The sequence below is a fragment of the Moschus berezovskii genome, chromosome 17, assembly GCF_049115385.1.
Source record: "Moschus berezovskii isolate FMDL1 chromosome 17, NW_MosBer_1.0, whole genome shotgun sequence".
Taxonomy (NCBI): domain Eukaryota; kingdom Metazoa; phylum Chordata; class Mammalia; order Artiodactyla; family Moschidae; genus Moschus; species Moschus berezovskii.
This window is the reverse complement of record NC_142476.1, coordinates 7,515,616-7,534,409: the sequence shown is the minus strand read 5'-3', so window position 1 is coordinate 7,534,409 and position 18,794 is coordinate 7,515,616. Positions and strand designations below refer to the sequence as shown.

At 53.2% G+C, this 18,794-nt stretch overlaps 1 protein-coding gene across 1 annotated transcript; it reads left to right on the top strand.

The window, feature by feature from the left end:
- Positions 1–481: 481 nt before the first annotated feature.
- Positions 482–12,069, top strand: FCAMR (Fc alpha and mu receptor). The gene is made up of 6 exons (XM_088845078.1): positions 482–556; positions 2,538–2,694; positions 8,016–8,354; positions 9,258–10,017; positions 10,665–10,783; positions 11,396–12,069. Exons 1-6 carry the CDS (start codon positions 482–484, stop codon positions 11,563–11,565), a joined length of 1,620 nt encoding a protein of 539 aa, XP_088701204.1. The 3' UTR covers positions 11,566–12,069.
- The last annotated feature ends 6,725 nt before the right edge of the window (positions 12,070–18,794 follow it).

Here is an 18,794-nt window from a genome sequence, read left to right as displayed (position 1 = left end):
TGCTCCCAGGGGCCAGGGAAGGATTCTGGAGGTCAGGCCAGCATCTCCCTCATACCGTCCTACTCTTCTCTCACTCCCACTCCCCCTCCCCGCAGAGTGCAGGACTCCTTACAGTCCCCTGAGTGACTTAGAACCAACCAACATTAAGAAGGGCTTCCCAGTTGCTACTAGTGGCAAAGAATCCAGGCTGCTGGTACAGGAGACATGAGAGACACAGGTTCGATCCCTGGGTCAGGAAGATCCCCTGGAGGAGAGCATGGCAACCCACTCCAGTATTCTTGTCTGAAGAATCCCATGGACAGAGGAGCCTGTGGGATTACAGTCCTTAGGGCTGCAAAGAGTCGGACTCGACTGAAGCAACTTAGCATACATGCACGTTAACATTAAGAAGGAGAAGGAAGCATGGAGCTCTTGTAGTCAAAGCTCTTGTGTGGCAGTGGAGAGGAGAGATGCTTTGCTCAAGGTCATTGCCATGGGCAACATGGAACCTCCTGAATCCTGGTTCTGTGCTCTGTCCTCTACACCTGCCTCCTCCCTTTCTCGTCTGCTGCCACAGGTGGGAGGACAGGAGAGAAGCGGGGCTCAAGCGGGCAGCAAGGACTTGGGGAGTTACACACCAGCCTGGGCTGAAGCTGGGGTAGAGCCCTTCCCAGTGGGACTGAGGGACAAGAGAATTCCCCAATGTGCCCTGTCCTCTAAAATGCGATGCACGATCCTAGAGATATGTGGCCCCAAGCTACTGAGTTGGGGCTCCCTGTCTCCTGGAAAGAGGTTTCCTGAAGGTCACCGGCAGGTGGATGATTTGGAGGCTTTCCGTTGAATGTTATCCTCGCAACCTCCAATCAAGGCTGATAACTCCTTGGAGGCATTTTATCTCACACCCTGTGTTTCCTCATTGCCCCGCAGAGGCGGTTTTGCTCCTGCAGCCGAGAGATAGCTGCACCCACTGGGGCTTCAGAGAAGCCGGGCAGGGCTGTACAGACTTTGGCCCCAGTGTGCGCTGTGTCAGCACTTAGCGCTTGAGAAAAACCCGCCTGGGGGAACCTGGACAGCAGCCCCAGAAGTAGCCTGGACCTGGTGGATATTAATCAAGCAACAGATTAGGTGCAGACACACCCGGGAGAGCCTCCAGATGAGAGCAGGAAGCCAGCAGCTTAGAGGGCAGGGAGGGCTTGAGGCTGCCATGATGGTGCCCAAGACAGGAGGCAGAGGGAAACTGTGAACCTTGCCACATCGGAACGCCCTGGGGGCTCCACCTGGGTACAGCTGGCAGAGGCTTGAGTGGACGTGGCCAGGCAGAGCCGCGCTGAGGCGACGAGGTGCCTCGCAGAGCCGACCCCAGACTCTGTCTCCTTCTCCTCTCTCGTCTCTCCTTCGGCTCCTGCCTCACGCTTCCTCCCCCTCTCCTGTTTCCTCTGCACCACCCCCCACGCCCACCTTGTTCCCTTTTCTCCTCCTTTAGCCCAAGCCCAGCCATGTGTGATTTTGTCCATTTGGACAGGGAGTGGGGTGAGAGGACCAGATTACGACTGTATGAGCCTGTTCTTAACATGAGCAGGACAGGTATGAGCATGGGAAGGAGGAAACAACAGCTAACTTCAGTTTGATTTCTTTAGAAAAAGTATCCACAGGTCCCAGGAAATGCAGGCAGTAGATATATTCAAAGAAGAGATTTTTAACCACTCAAAAAGCATCCGTGAAAACCCTCTGGGGACTACAAAAGAAGCATAATGTATTAACACAATCCTTGCCTTTTTTCAATCAGCAAGCAACAAAGGGCCATTGATAATAGTCAGTATGGTGTTTGTCAAAACAGTGAGAGGTTCTTGTTCATAACTTGTTTAGTTATGCTCAGTTACGTACCTTGGGCACCTACACCGGGCTAGACCCCAATTCAGAGCCTGGAGGCTCAGAGTCCTACCTTCCAGGAGCTCCCCAGCTGGTGGGAGAGACCAGAGCAGGGGGAGATCAGCAAGGGCCAGGGGCCAGGGATGGATTTCCAGAGCTTGTGGAGGAGAGACCGAACAGGACCCTTGGGCAGAAACGACTTGGCCTGAGAGTTGATTTTTAACTCCTGCTATTGCCTGGAGGCTCACACCAGAGATTTTTCCCTGAAGGAAGCGATTCTTGTGTGAAACAGAAGGGGAAGTGGGAGACTCGGCACCAGGCCCCCTGTGGACACTTGTAGCTCGGTCATTTAAGTGGCACAGCACCCTGCACTGAGTCTCATTCCCCAGGAGAGGATCTCCAACACTGAGTAACCTTTCTGGGGCCCCACAGTTCCAGCTAAGGCTTAAACGTCTTGGAGAGTTTCCACTACACAGTGCTCCCCCAGATCTAGAGCCCCAGGCTGGCAAGCGGGGGCTGGGGCTGGCATGCCATGGAGGGAGTTTTCCCAGGCTTGGTGGCAGTGAGCCAGGCCAAATGTGCGTGTCTGGGGCCATGAGGATGGAGCCACGCTTCTCTCGAAGGGCCGTGACATCCTGCTCTTAAATGGAGCTAATCTGGCCCCAACGCTGAGCTCACCCTGATCCCAGAGTGAGAAGGTGACCAGCAAGGTCCCAGGGCTACTGGACCAGCGTCTCACTCGCCTGCTCTCAAGCCTCCTCATTGACAGTGATTTTTTCTTGCAGGTCACCAGTCAGAGGGCAGGATGGAGAATGCTCATCTTCCTCCTGATATGCCTGCTGCAGGGTGAGTCCCAAACAGCCAGATTCAGAGCTTGCACACCCAGACCCAAGCCTTCCAGGCTGCAGCCTGGCGGGCACCTCAGGGGCCTTCAGCACCCCCTCCAAAGTACAGGCATTCCCCACAGCTTTGGTACGAGGGAGTGATTGGATCTGGGCCCAGGGAGAGTGTGGGAGGCAAAAGCTCAACAAAGGGGTGTGTGTCCAACCTGATGATTGCTGGGATATTCACTGTTTGGATCTGTCTCTGCATTCTTCCATTCAAGTTGACGACTGAAAGTCGGCTGCATTTGCCAGATATAGGTTCCAGGATAGCACTGCTCTATTAGCACTCATTCTAAAATAACTCAAGTGCCAGGCCCCAGTACCAGGCATGTAAAGACGAAGACCTTGCCCTAAAGAGTGCAGAGTCTACAAAGAAACTAGATGGGTAAACAAAAACTACATCAATGCATTTACTTCTTTAGTCAACTCCCACTTATGGAGGGCCTACCCTGTGCCAGGCACTAGGGACAGACAGACGAAAGTCAAGTTGCAGGCTGGTGTGGTGATCAGGCTCAGACAGTGCAGCACAGTCCTGTCTCCATGCTGTGGTATCTGGTTTTATTCTGATGCTAATGGAGAGTCACTGAGGAAGGCAGTAAGTTTGTGCCCAGAGTATCCAAGTAGCTGCTTAATAAAAAATGTTGAAAGAGTAAATTAACAAATAAATGCCATAACACCCTGATGCTGGGAAAGATTGAAGGCAGGAGGAGAAGGGGACAACAAAGGATGAAATGGTTGGATGGCATCACCAACTCAGTGGGCATGAATTTGAGAAAGCTCCAGGAGATGGTAATGGACAGGGAAGCCTGGCGTGCTGCAGTCCACGGGGTCACAAAGAGTCAGACATGATCTATTGAACAACAAATAATAACAGCAAAAACAATTTTGTTTGGTTTATAAACAAATCAGATTTTAATGAATCAAGGGTAGCTAATATTGGAGCAAGAAACCTCTGTGATACAATCACATCACCTCTTTATTTTCATCTCTTACTGCCCCCTTTAAAATTTTTCAGTAGAAGCAAGCTTCCTGGCCCCCAGATGAAAACTCAGGCAGGCCCATGATTTTTCAAGTTTAAAAAGTTCTAATTGGATTATTTTAAGTATCCAGTTAAATGTTTTGGTCAACCATTTCATCTTCATTCAGAGATGTGCCCCCCCCAGCCACCCCAGGCCTGCAGTCAGGAAGGCAGGGAGGGGTGTGAGGCTGCCTTCCCCCCTCCCCTGGTCCTTCTCCCCACCTCGGAGGCAGCTGGCACCTGGGACCCCAGGAGGGTCACAGTGGTGGTTGGGAGGGGAAGCAGGAGGCAGGCTGCTCATAGCTGATGGAGTGGCCTGGAGCTCTCTGGCCCGGCAGGCTTCAGAGCTGGTTCTTCCTCTTGTGGATGCCTTTGTGAACCCCTCCAAGGCCCATCTCCCTGCTATGGTCCCTGCACACAGAAGACCCCATCTCAGATGGCTGCAGGCTGGTTCTCTCCCCACTGGGCCCCACCGCTGGACAAAGGGAGCGCCCAGACCTTTCTCATCCTGTTGCTGGGGCAGAAGTGATCCATCCCAGGCACAAGCTGGCTCTCCTTGCTCCTGCCACATGCCCCTTGCACCTCCTCACACCAAGTCAGGCTCCAGTCTGTGGTCTCCAACTGCAGGCCTCACTTGCCCGTCCCTGCCTGAAGCCACACAGTGGACACTGCTGGGAGATGATGGGTGAATGACAGCAGGGGCACCACCTCCACCAAAGGGGCCCCTGGGAGCCATCACTGCTGCTGCTGCTGCTAAGCCGTTTCAGTCGTGTCCAACTCTGTGCGACCCCAGAGACGGCAGCCCACCAGGCTACTCTCTCCCTGGGATTCTCCAGGCAAGAATACTGGAGTGGGTTGCCATTTCCTTCTCCAATGCATGCATGCATGCTAAGTCGCTTCAATCATGTCCTACTCTGTGCGACCCTATGGACAGTAGCCCACCAGGCTCCTCTGTCCATGGGATTCTCTAGGCAAGAATACTGGAGTGGGTTGCCATTTCTTTCCCCAGGGAGCCATTACACTGATCCTAAAATGCCAGCCCTTTCTTTAATTCTCACAGTCAACTAATACAAAATTCCCAAAGCCTTTATCATATATAACTAAGAGCTTACATAGGAGTCAGGCTTCCTGAGTGGTGCTAGTGGTAACAAACCCACCTGCCAACGTAGGAGACATAAGAGACGCAGGTTCAACCCCTGGGTTGGGAAGATCCCCTGGAGGAGAGCACGGCAACCCACTCCACTGTTCTTGCCTGGAGTATCCCACGAACAGAGGAACCTCGCGGGCTACAGTCCACGGGGCTGCAAAGAGTCAGACACAACTGAAGCAACTTAGCACGCACACATGCAAGAGCCACCAGTTTTCCACTGAAAGTGTTCTCAAGGGTACATGAAATTTGGTATTAAAAAAAGAAAAAAATATTCATTGTGAAAGTTGATTAAGGATTCCTAATCAGCTCTCAACTGCAAAGTCAGAACACCCCATCCTGCTGATCAACGGGGCTCATAAATCCTCTTGCTCTGCCCCTCCCCGCACACACATGTAGATCACACACAGATTCCAGAAATCAGAGCATCATCACTTGTTGCCCTGAGATAGTCCTTGCTCGTGATTACAAAGATTCTTGCTTTTTATGATAAGTTGCCATGTAACTGTATCAACAGTGGCATAGTTGCAGTGTGTCATTTAATTAAACCCACAGTGAGTATTGATTTATCTCTAACATTTATGGTCCTGACTCTTCCTATAATGAGACCTTAAGACATATGCAACAAGAAGGCCAGCTTTATGGGCATGCGCCCTGAGCAGTCAGTCACACAGGGCCCCATTTATAAGGTGCCTGGTTTAATGCTCTACTGTTGCCTTAGTGAACTCTTAGTAACTTTGGAACGAGAGGTCCTTCATTTTTATTTTGCACTGGGCCTTGCAAATTATGTAGCCAATCCTGGCAACAGGGTTTAATTTTCTGGGGTCAGAGGTGCTAAACACATAGAGCTTCCCTAACAGCTCAGTTGGTAAAGAATCTACCTGCAGTGCAGGAGACCCCAGTTCGATTCCTGGGTTGGGAAGATCCACTGGAGAGGGGATAGGCTATGAACGCACTCCAGTGTTCTTGGGCTTCCCTTATGGCTCAGCTGGTAAAGAATCTGCCTGCAATGCGGGAGACCTGGGTTTGATCCCTGGGTTGAGAAGATCCCCGGAGAAGGGAAAGGCTACCCACTCCAGTATTCTGGCCTGGAGAATTCCATGGACTGTATAGTCCATGGGGTCACAAAGAGTCGGACACAACAGAGTGACTTTCACTTTCAAAGACACAGAACAAATTGATAGATGCTAAGCACCCGTATCCTAAAGCAAGATGTTGAAGCACCTGGGCAGGACTGTGGAGAGAGATAGCAAAGCTGTTTGTTCCAGAAATAGCCCCCCATGCCGTCCCCCGCAGAATCACCAGGGGAAAGAAGAGCTCAGAGTAAGAGCTCTCTGGAGAGAGGCAGTGTGATATTCTCTGCACCACCTGTCCGTAAGGGACAGAGGGCTGACCTCTTTCCCACTGTTAGAGGAGTAAGAGAAGGAACTTCTAGGAAGCCACTCAACAAGCTTGCTGTAGTCCCAGCTGTCTCCTGACAGCTCGGTTCCAGCGGGACCAAATGTGGATCCCAGAGAAGGAGCTGCCCCAGGGCCTCCAGCAAGAGGGCCACCCACGGGGCACTGTGACTTCAACCAGAGGGGCACGAAGCCCCAAGTCACGGGCCTGATGGTCAAGGGGCCATTAAAAGGCCAGCAGGAGAGGAAGCAGTTCTTTCCAGAAGGGAGCTAACTGCAGAGAGGCCCCGACAAGGAATCTGGGAAGCAAAGGGGACGGATGCGATGCTGGACACCGCCTTGCCCAGAGGGCGCCACCCACTGCCAGGACTCCTCCTCCCCTTCCCTCTCCCCTCCACACCCGGCCCCAGAGGGGCCCCAACAGCAGTTCTGAGTAGAGAAAGAGGTCCAGCAAAGCAAGAGACCCCAACCTGTCCCCCTCCCAAACATCAGGCCTCCAAGCATAGCTGGAAGAAAGGAAAAGGCTTCAACTTGATAAGAGATTGGAATTGCAACAGTCATTGGTCTGTGTGTTTTCTTATCCAAGCGAGACTATGAAAGCTACTTGAAATTATGTCTGAGGTTTCGTCAAGAAGCAGAGACATCCCAGAGCCAGTGTGAAGAGGCAGTCAGTGAAAGGGCCGTAGACTGAGCTTCAGCCATGATCGCAGCCACTGCCAAAGCAGACGTATTCACAATTCTGCTCGGCTTTGACGGCAGCACTTGGTGGTTACCATTTCTAGAGAAAACTGAGCAGTGTTGCAAGCGCTAGTCTGAGGAGGTACCGCCAAGCAGGGCAGGATTCCTGTGCTTCAGCACCCTCTCCTTTCAGCAGAAAGCATACATTTCTGTTTTTACTATTTAACATCTCTCTTTTTTAAAAAAACTTATTGAAGTATACCTGATTCACAATGTTGTGCTAATTTCTGCCGTACCACAAAGTGATTCAGTTATACATATATATATTCTTTTTCATCTCCTTTTCCATTGTGGTTTATCAAAGAATATTGAATATAGTTCCCTCTGCTATACAGTGGGACCTTGTTGTTCTAATAGCTCTCTTTTACATTCCATGCAAACAAATCACAGTCCTTTGTCAGGTGTTGCCTTGGCCCCCTTACAGGTATTTAGATGCAGCTTTTTAAACATCTGCATTTTAAAAAAGACATCTGCACTGGAGCCCAGTGGCTAGAACACAGGCTCTGGGCAGACTCACAGAGGATCAGCTGGCACATGGTAAGTTCTATGGCGTTTGGCTGAACAGTGGTAAGATCATTCTTGCATTTTCATCTCTCAGATGGGGCCTTTCACACTCTACTGATTATTTTTAGCTTCCCCGGTACCTCAGTGGTGAAGAATCCTCCTGCTAATGCAGGAGGCACAGGTTCGATCCCTGGGTCAGGAAGATCCCCCGGAAGAGGAAATGGCAACCCACTCCAGTATTCTTGCCTGGGAAACCTCATGGACAGTGGAGCCTGGCAGGGCCACAGTCCACGGGGAATCACAAAAGAGGCAGACACGACTTTAGCGACTAAACAACTGCAACAGCGAAAGCTCTACTTTCACGGGGGCACTTTCTGACCTGTTCCCTAATTCTAGCGGAGTCTGGAGCTCAGAGCTCCTCAAACGGCGACACACTCAACACTCTTCCTCCGTGGACTTTTTTCTCCCTCTGCCTGCAGCCGCCAGTGCGTTGACGGGCCCACGGCTGGTGTCCGGGGAGCCTGGGGGAGCTGTGACCGTCCAGTGCCGGTACCCGCGCTTGGCCATCAACAGCCACCAGAGGAAGTACTGGTGCCGCCTCGGGCGCCCGCCGGGGGTCTGCCGCACCGTCGTGTCCACCAACCACTACACGCACGAGCGCTACCGCGGCCGCGTGGCCCTCGCAGACTTCCCCAAAAGAGGCTTGTTCGTGGTGAGGCTGTCCCGGCTGTCCCCGGAGGACGAGGGGCGCTACCGCTGCGGCCTCGGGAGCTCAAACAACGCGCTGTTCTTCAGCATGAACCTGACGGTCTCTCCAGGTCAGCGCGGACGGCTGGCGGGCCAGCTGTGGCGGCGAGAATGCTAGGAACGGGGAGAGGCCACAGGAAGCCCAGAGGCCCAGGAGGGCGTTAAGCACGCGGGCAGTGATGGTGAAAGCTGGGGTCACGCAAGGGCCGAAGGTGCAGGCTCGCACTTCAGACGGAGGGAAGGTAGTTACCAGGGGAGGTGGCCCAGCCAGCGGCCCAGTGCTAGGGAATCCCCGCAAGCTCTCCCACCCTAGGCCCCCTGAACGCTGTGGCGCGTGTATTTGAACAGGGTTCTGTGAAGCCGGTGAGTTGGATAAAGCGGCTTCTTACGGTCACGCCTCTTTGTTCAGACGTGCGGAGCAGGTAGAGGGCAGCACTGAGCCCTTCCTAAGACGGAGCCTCTCAGCAGGCCTCCAACGGCGGCCAGGCCGGGGTCCCGTGTGGCTGGTTCTGGAGCGCTGTCCGGAGCCAGGTACCCGGAGTCCAGGGAAGGTGCAGGCAGGCAGGAGTCCAGAGAGAGAACTGTTCGTTGAGAGGCTGTTCTCTAACCATCTGCGGACACTGGCCACTCTGCTGTGACTGGAGTTTTTCTTTTCTTCTCATTTGCAGAGCAGTACGTGAAGGGCTGTGGGCCTCTGGGGAAGTGGACAGCATGGGGTCCTGGGGCAGTTGGATAGAGAACATGTGGGCATCAAAGAAGGAGACAGGAACACAAAGTGTCAATATTCGCAACAGACTGGAGAATACACCTGGTTTTCCCAGTTTTCTGTTTTATCCAATATATTGGCCAAAGACTACACTGCTTAGTGAGGGTACCTTCTACGCGGCAAATACTTCAAGCCTGATGTCCTTTGCTAAAGCCTGTAGGCAGCCCAGACAGCCTTCTCATTAGGCCTCCTTCTGCTGTTCACACAGGTCTTTCCAGAACCATCCCCACAGCCACTCTGACCTATGGTGAGCTTATCACAGGATCCTCTGAAATAGCATCACCCCCAGCAGCCAAAAGATGCACACGAGGAGACACCCAGACGACAGGAAGACAGCGGGCAGGATGGGATACGGTTGCCCTGACTCCAGGAGCCAGGAAAACCACGGCTTCAGCCACGGGAAGGCAAACCCCAGAAGCAACTGCGGTAGTGGCTCCAGGGACAGGCAGCCAGGTAGAAGGCTCCGTCTGGGCAACTGTGGCCACTGTGCAGAGCCCGGCTTCAACAGTCAGAGGCATGACCGGTGCAACAGAACAGGGTCTGGTATGGAGCACCACTGATTCAGAAGCAGCCGGGGCCGGGGCCAGCAAAAGAGAGAGGGAAACGACTCCTGGGGCTGACAAGCCAAGGGAGGAGGCAGAGAGCATCAGTGCAGCCCCGGGCACCACTGAGACAGCCGCAGGGACGGCTAGGCCATTGACCCTGGCCTCAGAAGGATGGATGTGGGAACCCCTGAAAGAGGAGACATCGGCTTCTGAGCCACAGAGCCTGGGCTCCATTGAAGGGACCATCCCGGCTGCGGCTGTGTGGGCCTCAGAGCCAACCCGCATAGAGATGGCATCTGCAGAGGGAAGCGGTGAAGGTGACCTGGACGCCCCTGCTGGAGACGGTGGTCCCCGAGTGATGCCGAGCCAGGCCCTGGCAGCAGGGCCCCCAGGGTCCCCGGCCAAGGAGTCTTCTGTAAAGAGGTAACCCCCAGGGCCCCCTTCACTGGGGCTGCACCTCTGTGCGCTCCCTCAGTGAGCTCACCTTCACGTGCCCCTGCGTCTGCTCACTCCTCTCCTCCCGCTCTGTAGCCTGGGGACAGTTAAGGGCAAGGGTCACGGGGAGGTGGGGGGGATGTCAGAATGCTCCCTCCTTCAAGGGTCCTCGCTGGGAGAACGCCATCTGAGTATTTTCACATGACTGAGCAAACATCTAAGCAACAGAATATTTAGAATATTTAGGTGGGACTGTTGGGACTTTTCGTTTCTTAAAGATGAGGAAACAAAGCTCCAGCGGGTGGCAAGGTTGGGTGGCGAGGTGACTCACTGAAGCCACAGAGAGAGACTTTGCGGCAGAGCCAAATGCCCAGCGTGGACTCCCTGACCCTGACTCAGTTCTCTTGGCCCCTGCAGCCCGTCGTCAGGGACCCCACACAGGTGGTGGAGGAGGGACAGGACTGAGGACTTGGGAACTGGGAGACCAGCCGTGGAACGGGGACGGCCGGCTGGCCCAGGCCTCCGCGTCGCCTCTGTAAAATGCGGGGTGCGGCCCCAGGGCCTCAGCCTCCCGGGGCGCTCCAGCCCCGCTCCTTGTGCTTTTCTGACGCCCACTGCTGCTGCTTCCTCCGCAGCGCTTCCCTGGAAGAGAAGAACTTCTCCGGGACCCTGACTCCAGTCTCGTCGGTGCTGTGCCTGCTCATGCTGGGGACCCTTGTTCTATGGAAAAGGAAGCTCCAGAGGAAGGCGAGCTGTGAGTGGGGTCTAAGTTGCCCCTGGCCTGCGGAGGGGAGGGCTCAATCCCCTCTGACATCCTCAGGACCAGGGCGGGTCAGGACCAGGGCCAGGACTGCTGGCTGCAGAAATGCTAAATGCTAGTCTGGGCCATGCTAGCCAAGCTTGGCCTTAGTTCCTTTATCTGTCAGATGGGAAAGTCATCTGTTTATTTATGTTCTGGTGACGTCCGAGAGCTTAGGGAGACATTCTTCAGAGAATGGGGAGACTGTTGCTCAGTGTAGGCCTGGGAACCACGTGAACAATGCTGGCAGCAGACAGGAGTGCAGGGCCCAGAGGTGCAGCCAAACTATACCTGCACCCTCTGCAGACCTCGTACAGCACCAGGCCAGGTTTAAACACATCTAAAGCGACTGCTCCATGGTGGTTAGATGTGGCGAAGAAAGGGTGAGATAGTCTGGGAGCAAACAAAAGGGGCTAAGCTTCCCAGACCCAGGGCCCTGTGGATCTAAGGGTCTGATGAGAGATCTTCTGTGTCAGGAACTCCTGACGCTTGCAGTGGGTGAGCGTGCTTCTCGGGGAATCAGATTCGGCGCCCAGGACCCTCACAGCGTGCTCTGTATCTGTGCAGCTCAGAGGACAGGACGGTCGGCAGGGGTCACCTGGATTGAGATGACACAGTTCCCGGAGCCGGGCCTCCAGCCAGGCCAGCCACCCCAGGTGGGAAGGAAGAGGCTCCAGGTTGACCCTCCTCCTCTCCACGCCAGCCTGAGTCTCCCGGCGAGAGACCCGGGACGCTGAGGATGGGAAGGGCAAGCCGCTCGGCCCCTGTGGAAGAGGAACTGGGACTGAACCCCATAGCCCAGCTTCTTCTCCTCCTTCCTCCACATGAATGGGCTGGGGTTAGAGGGAACGGGGCAGTGGGGCTCTGTCCAGGGAGACAAAGGCTGGTTCAAGGGAGGTCGAGCATTTTCCACGACCATAGGTGACACTGTGACTCAAAGAAGGCTGCGAGAAAGGATCAGTTCACTACTGGTGGAGGTCAGTGGACCTGGATACGGCATGAGATTTCCATTCCTGGAGGTCTGAAAATATGAGAGGCTTCCAATCAAAGTGCAATGTTAACGAAATTTCAGCCATCACTCCTGGCCCTTGTAGATGCTCCCTTTTCTGATGTCTGTTAGCACCCAGCCTACTGCACACGTTTGATCCTATTCATTTCCAGTAGATGCTAAGCTCTGGGGGCAGTAATTGTGTGTTGTCCTTCTCACTACATCCCCGAAGAACCTCAGCTCAGTAGAGCCCCCCAATAAATAATTGTACTGAATGGCTGACTGGGGGGGGCATGGTCTCTGCGGCCTCTGGTGACTCTGCCTATGAAGATGCTCTGAAATACTTTCAATGTGGGGGGCCCATAGGTGATCCCACAGGTCCCTACATGGGGACCAAGAGGAAGAACACTTGTTCCCCATTCATCCCTCCCCCTTTGGCCCCACACTCACTATGCTGTAGACCTTTTGACCCAGTCAAGATTTTCTGGGATTTTCCTAAGTTCATGAAGAAGGGTATTTTTCAGTAGATTCTCATCTGCTTCATAAAGCTCCTCTTATTCAACTGCTTATAAATCCCTGATACCAAGGATTGTTGATAAAGCTGGAAAGCGGTTATGGTAAGAGGGGCGGATAAGAAAGCAGATGGTCAAGAGGAATTTTATGTGGATTCTGCTTTGCAACCCATTTTATCACATGCTTGTTGGCGGATTTTGCTCCAGTCCCAGGTGTCACACCTAGTCAAGTGTCACTTCTGCCCTCTTACTTTGCCAGATCTGTCAACAAGCTGTCTGAGCTTCCCGTTTGGACAGAGCAGCCCTTGAGCAATGGAAGAGAAGGGAAAGAAAGGCTCCAGCATCAAGTCAGGAATTGACAGGCAGCTGTTCCCAGAAGGCCCAGCCCTGCCTCCTACGCTGTCAGCAGCAGCACAAACCCTACCTTACTGCCTCTGCAAAGCTGGGGCTGAACCCACACACTGTCCAGGGAACAGAAATATGATACGGTCTTCATGGTTTGGGAGAGAAAGACTCACTGTTTTGGATAAGCAGTGAAGTTGCCTGCACCTAACCAAACGGACTACAGAACTTCAGCACTAATAGATCCTCAGAGATCAACCAGTCTAAAGCCCACTGCCCAGGGTGAGATAACTGAGACCCTGTGGCAGCAAAACAGCTTGCTGAAAGTCACTCAGTTAACCCAGTTAGGAACAGCAGGATGAGGACTAGAAAAGGGAGCTCGTGACCTTGACCTAGTGCTTTCCTCACTTACCCTTGCTAAATACCGTATCAGAGCAAAACTCATCATCAAAAATCAAAGACACCACACCCCTGGCTCTAGACCATTCTCATGCACTTGATCTCAGGGGCCTGCCTCAAACACCTGTAAGAGAGACAGAAGAGCCACATCATCCTATCCAACCGCTGTGGAAACAGCCCTCAGGGGTATAGAGTTCAACCACGGTCCCTCGGCTCCCTGCGTGCAGGAATGGGAGCAAATCCAGACTGTATAGGACCACTCCAGCAGTGTTTTCCAGAGGCATCCACAAAACGCTAGCTTCTGAGGACTATTAAGAGCGATTCTGAGGAAAGGGTTTGGTAGATCAAAGAAGCTTTGGAAACGTGGCTTAAACCAAAAGCAGGTTTTATTCAGGATTTTTGGAAGACTTTACTACACCAAGGTGCATTGTGAATACCCCTGGTGGGACGGTCAGGGGACATTGTACGTGTGTCCCCGGGTTTTGAACTATTGTGTTTAGCTTGAAGCGAGCTCCCGGGACTGGAGCCAGATGCACTGAATCAGGGGTCACAAACCTTTTCTATAAAGGGCCAGAGAGCAAATACTTAAGACTTTGCAGGCTGTAAAGCCTCTGTTGCAACTGCTCCACTCTGCCCTTGCCGCCCAAAAGTGGCCAAAAACCATTCTGAAGTGAATAACTTTTGGCTATGTTCCAACAAAACTATTTACAGAAGCAGGCCACAGGCTGGATCTGGCTCAAGAGTGGTAATTAATTTACAGCCTTAATGCCAATCCCTGCATTAAACCGTAAACCACCTGAGGCTCTCCGCTTCCCACTCTGATATGAAGGGTCTGACCCAATCTCCTCAACAGCTTCCCTTGACCACCCTTTTGTGGCCCCTTCCTCCTTCTGTGCCCCTGTAAGCCTCTGTCTGGGATGCAGAAGTTGGGCGTTCTACCTGACCTCCTGCCTGGGAGAAGGAGGGCACCTGCCGGCCAGGGTGTTGTCCAAGGGGTTGGGGTCAGGGGCAGCTTCCAGAAGAAGGAGAGGCTGCCAAATCAGAGTGTTCCAGGGAAAGCTGAGGTCCGCCATCGGGGAGAGCCAGTACAAGCTCAAAGGGATGGAGCAGAGCCAAGACCAAAGTCTTTGGAGCTGAGCAGAGATAAGATCTGAGTGAAATCTTGGCCAGGAAGGAAGTGGGGGAACCCCTAAGGCGTAAGGCACTCCTTTATGGGCTTAAGGCACTCCTTTATGGGCTAACGGATACCTGGAGAGGGGCAGGGGCCTGGATTTAAAGGGCCAGAGGCAAAGGAGGCCACTGTGGGGAACTGTCAGCACTCTGGTTTTTAATCTCATATCCCCAGCTAGCTTGATACCCACATCTCTGGGACGAGGAGCAGGGGGACTTCCGTCTCTGAAGATGGAATCAGGCAAGTGTCCATGGGAAATATCCAAGAAAGAGGGAAGCACTCCCTTTCCTAAGATCAAGCATGTTCTCTGGATTAGGGAGCAACCCTCCCAGACCCACCTTGCTGCATAACAATACTGCTGCTGTTCATTGAGTATCTCTACCAAGCAGGCACACTCCCAGGTGTTTTCACGTTCCACGTTCACCTGATGCAACATTTCTATTAAGTAGGCAAGATAATCCCCATTTTACAGATGAGAAGACTGAGGAGACAGAAAGTAGCCAGGAGCCACTGAACACAAGGCAGGCACAAACGAAATCCTTGATCATGGCACTGCACCGCCATGCTTGGACTTACAGCCTGCTTATTTTGGTCACACCTTTCCCTGTTTAAGATTCTAGAGAAGTCCTTGTTTTCCTCTTTTAGGCCTGTGTGTAAAAAGGTTCATAATCATTTCCAGTAATTTGTTCTCTTCAGTCAATGAGCTGACCTATTCCTGTCCTGGCTAAGTGAAGTGGAAAAGTTCAAAGAGCTGGATCTAAGAGCAAAAACTTCACTGACCAGCCCTGAGGTCCTTACTGGCATTTGCAAAAATCGAGCTCAGATCCTGACCGCTTGCAGGGGTGTCCGTCTGTCACAGGTAACTCAGGACAAGCGCTTGACTTGGCAGCTGACTTCTCATACTCTCCACAAGGGTTTGGGTGGTTTCTTCCTCCCCTCCAGCAGCCAGTGGGGTCTGGGAAGTACAGAATCAGCTCCCGTCAGATACAGAGAGGGAGGTATTTCCACGAAAGGACTTACACTTCACTTCAGTCAAGTAGACATGGATTATGTGATTATTTTCCATTGGTGCAGATAATCCAGGGCTAAGAGCTTGACAAAGGTTGAATGGAGAGCCCGTACTAAAGGAAGTACACTTTCTGTGGGTGGTGCTGCATGCCAAGTCCAGGGCCACCGAGCCCTCCATTTTTCTTGAAGTGATGCAGCGTGACTTACAGACACTGGCCCTCCCAGGCCAAACTGCTCCCCTCACTGTCATCAAAGGGTTGAGCCATCACCCCACGGCCCACCCTCCAGGGGGGCAGCTGAAACCCAGATGGGCAGCAGAGAGGTGCCCGATGCCGCACTCCTAGAGGCCCATAGTCACCACGAGCACTGCAGCACCGGGTCAGGGGCCCACCGTTTGCCTCCTGGGCCTGTTTGGCTGAAGCATTCCCTGATTAGCATCTAGGGTTTTCTGTGTTTGACCTCTTCCAGCCTCTGACCAATTCCTATCCTTTGCCTCTTTGTTGCCTTGATCTAGACCTACCAGTTTTGCTCTGAGCACGGAGCTTCAGTTAACAAGGGCCCCTTCTTTCCCTAACGTTACAGATTCCTGGTTCCCCAACCCTGAGTCTCTTAGAAGGAAAAGAGCCATGATGGCTGTGACCGAAAGCATTTTCCAAGCTGTCCCGTAATTTGACAATGTTGCACTTCAGACAAGAGTTCAGCAAGAGGGCACTGGGGAGTTTGCTTCTTTAAATCCTGGCGTGGGAAGGACAGACTGGTTAGGAAATACAACTCTCCTCCACCCGTGTAGCACAGACAACTGAAAACTAACTACAGTATACGTCACTGGAAAGAAGCAGATTATACACCATTGTACAGACGGGAATGTTGAGGCTCGGATGGGCACAGGTTGCAGGGGATCACAGAGGATGTGTTTTTAATGGCTGCCGCCAGGCAAAGCTTGGGCTGAAGGCCAAGCTCAGACCAGGAACAAGGAAACAGCAAGTTTTCAGGAGGACCCCAGTGGCTTATGAGAGGGGCTGGGCCCTGTCACTTGACACTCCGCCTATTGACTTTGGATGTCTGCTCTGAAAATCTTCCTCCTTCCGCCCCTCCCTAGCCAGGGGATGGAGGCAGTAGAGGGCAAGAGAGTGGTTTGGTAACTTCAGAAAAGATTTGCTCTTTTGTTCCTGCCTTGCAGAATCAGAGAATAAAAGCTCTGAAGGCAATGGCGAGCCACTCCAGTACTCTTGCCTAGAAAATCCCATGGATGGAGGAGCCTCGTTGGCTGCAGTCCGTGGGGTCGCTAGGGGTCGGACACGACTGAGCGACTTCACTTTCTCTTTTCACTTTCACACATTGGAGAAGGAAATGGCAACCCACTCCGGTGTTCTTGCCTGGAGAATCCCGGGGACGGGGGACCCTGGTGGGCTTCTGTCTATGGGGTCACACAGAGTCGGACACGACTGAAGTGACGCAGCAGCAGCAGGGGTCCCGGAACTGGCCTAGGGGAAACTGAGGGAGCCTAGGGGACTGAAGCCGACTTTCCGTTTCCAGGATCTTTCACGTTCAGTTTCGACATGTCTAGCCTTCTCAGGGCAAGACACGGGCTCAGGCGTGCCCACCGCCGTCTCTGCCGTCACACCCCCACCAGTCACAAAGATCGAATACAGACACCACCCCCACCCAACTCCAGAAGGCTTAGAATTAATGTCGTTCTCACTTTCTAATTAGGAATCAACAGAGCTAGAAGACCAGTGAGGGGCTGCACATGTGGGCAGTGACACAGAGGCTGGTTGTCAGGGAGCAGGAGGTGACTCAGTGAGTTCCTGGAGATGGAAGCAAAGCTCTGAGGCCCCGGAGCACACACGTGGCCAGTCAGTCGCTCTCTGCGACAGGTCCAGTGACCTGAGCCTTGAATCTGGCAGCTTCCCTCCTCCCCTCACACTCCCCATATGCCTGCCACCCAGCGTGCCACTGCGACTTTTCCCTCATTGCGGTTGTTCTTGGCATGGACACGAAGCTGCCAGGTCACAGACGCTCTCCTCCGAACTCCCTAAGAAGGGCCCTGTGGAGCCCCTATGAAGTCACCCACCAGCCAGGCAAACATTCACAAGGAAGCTTCTGTCTACCTACTTCCTGACGGGCAGGTTCCCCAGAAAGCTTCTGAACATAAGTCTGGGCTCAGAGACTCCTCCAAAATCTGACCCAAGCTAAGCCAGGCCAACTGGACTGTTCCAGTCAGGGGCTCCAGGCAGGGACCACACTGCCAAGCTGAGCAAAAGTGCAGTCGCCCACGTCCGAGGCCCTCTCTCAAGCCCCAAAGGTGAAATTAAAACAGCAAGAGCCAACGCTGTGTTCCTGCTGGTGGATGACAGCTGAGCCAGGAAATACTAGATCATTATTTGCTCATGGCAAGGACAGGCAACCTGGGCATAAATAATCCGAAATGGTCCACTTCCTTAAAAAACAGGGTTGGGGGAAGAGGGACTTGGTATTTAGCTTTTGCAGAGTCACTGTCACAATTCTATTTTCCAGCGATCGTTACTAAAATGCTCTACAAATGCTTACCAAGAAATGCTTGATTTCAGGGCTGGCTGGCCTGGGATTAAACATTGACCGCAGACAAGGGTTAAACATTGACTCAGCTAAAGACTTGCACATGGGAGCAAGAGCTGGCAGCAAACAGCAGTGGTAGGCATTTCCCCTGTCCACTCTTGTCCCACTTGTCCCGCAAAGCCGCATTCGTGAGGACGGTCCCCCGTGAGTGGTGCTGAAAGGGCAGTGGAGATCTGGGGAAGGACCAGATAGCATAGGCCTCCCCTTCTCTGTTGGTGGCTGGGTCAGCCCAGGGTCTGGGAGCCTCACACTGGTAGTGACAACCTGGGGGGCCTGTGGACCTGGACTTCTCCCGTCTTGGCGGGATCAATTCAGGGTGCAAAAGGGAGCTCTTGGCTGCCTGGGAAAACAGACTTCAAAAGATTCATCTGGGGGATTAAAGGCTTTGGGAAGTGGAGGAAAGCATTCAATGCTGGGAAACCTGGGTTCTCAACCCATCCCTGCCATGGTGCAGCCCTGGCCGAGTCCTCCCACTTCCCTGCCCTTGGTTCCTCATGGGCCAGCGGGGACTTCCCTGCCCTTGGCTCTTCACGGGTCACCAGGGAGTCAGTCCATTCCAACAACCCATGCAGTCCCTGTGCTGAACCATCAATACCTTCTAAATGCCAGCCACTGTCCATATTATACTTAATCTTCACACCATAGTAATGGGGTAAGTATAATTAGCCCCACTTCATAAATGAGAAAACCAAGGTCCAGAGACATTAAATAACTTGTCAAGGGGCCCCCTGCTAGGAGGTGGCAGGACTTGGGTGTGATCCCAGGGAGCTCCAGGTCTGGAGTGTGGGCGCTTTCCCAAGGCTGCACTGCCTGGCTGGCGCGTGGGGCTGATGGCCCTTCAGTTAGACAAGAAGCCCTTGGGGAACAGGGCTGCACACCCCTGCATGTCTCAAATTTCCCTGGACCTCGAACTTGCTGCGGCCGTAGTTTTGCGGTAATCTGATTGAA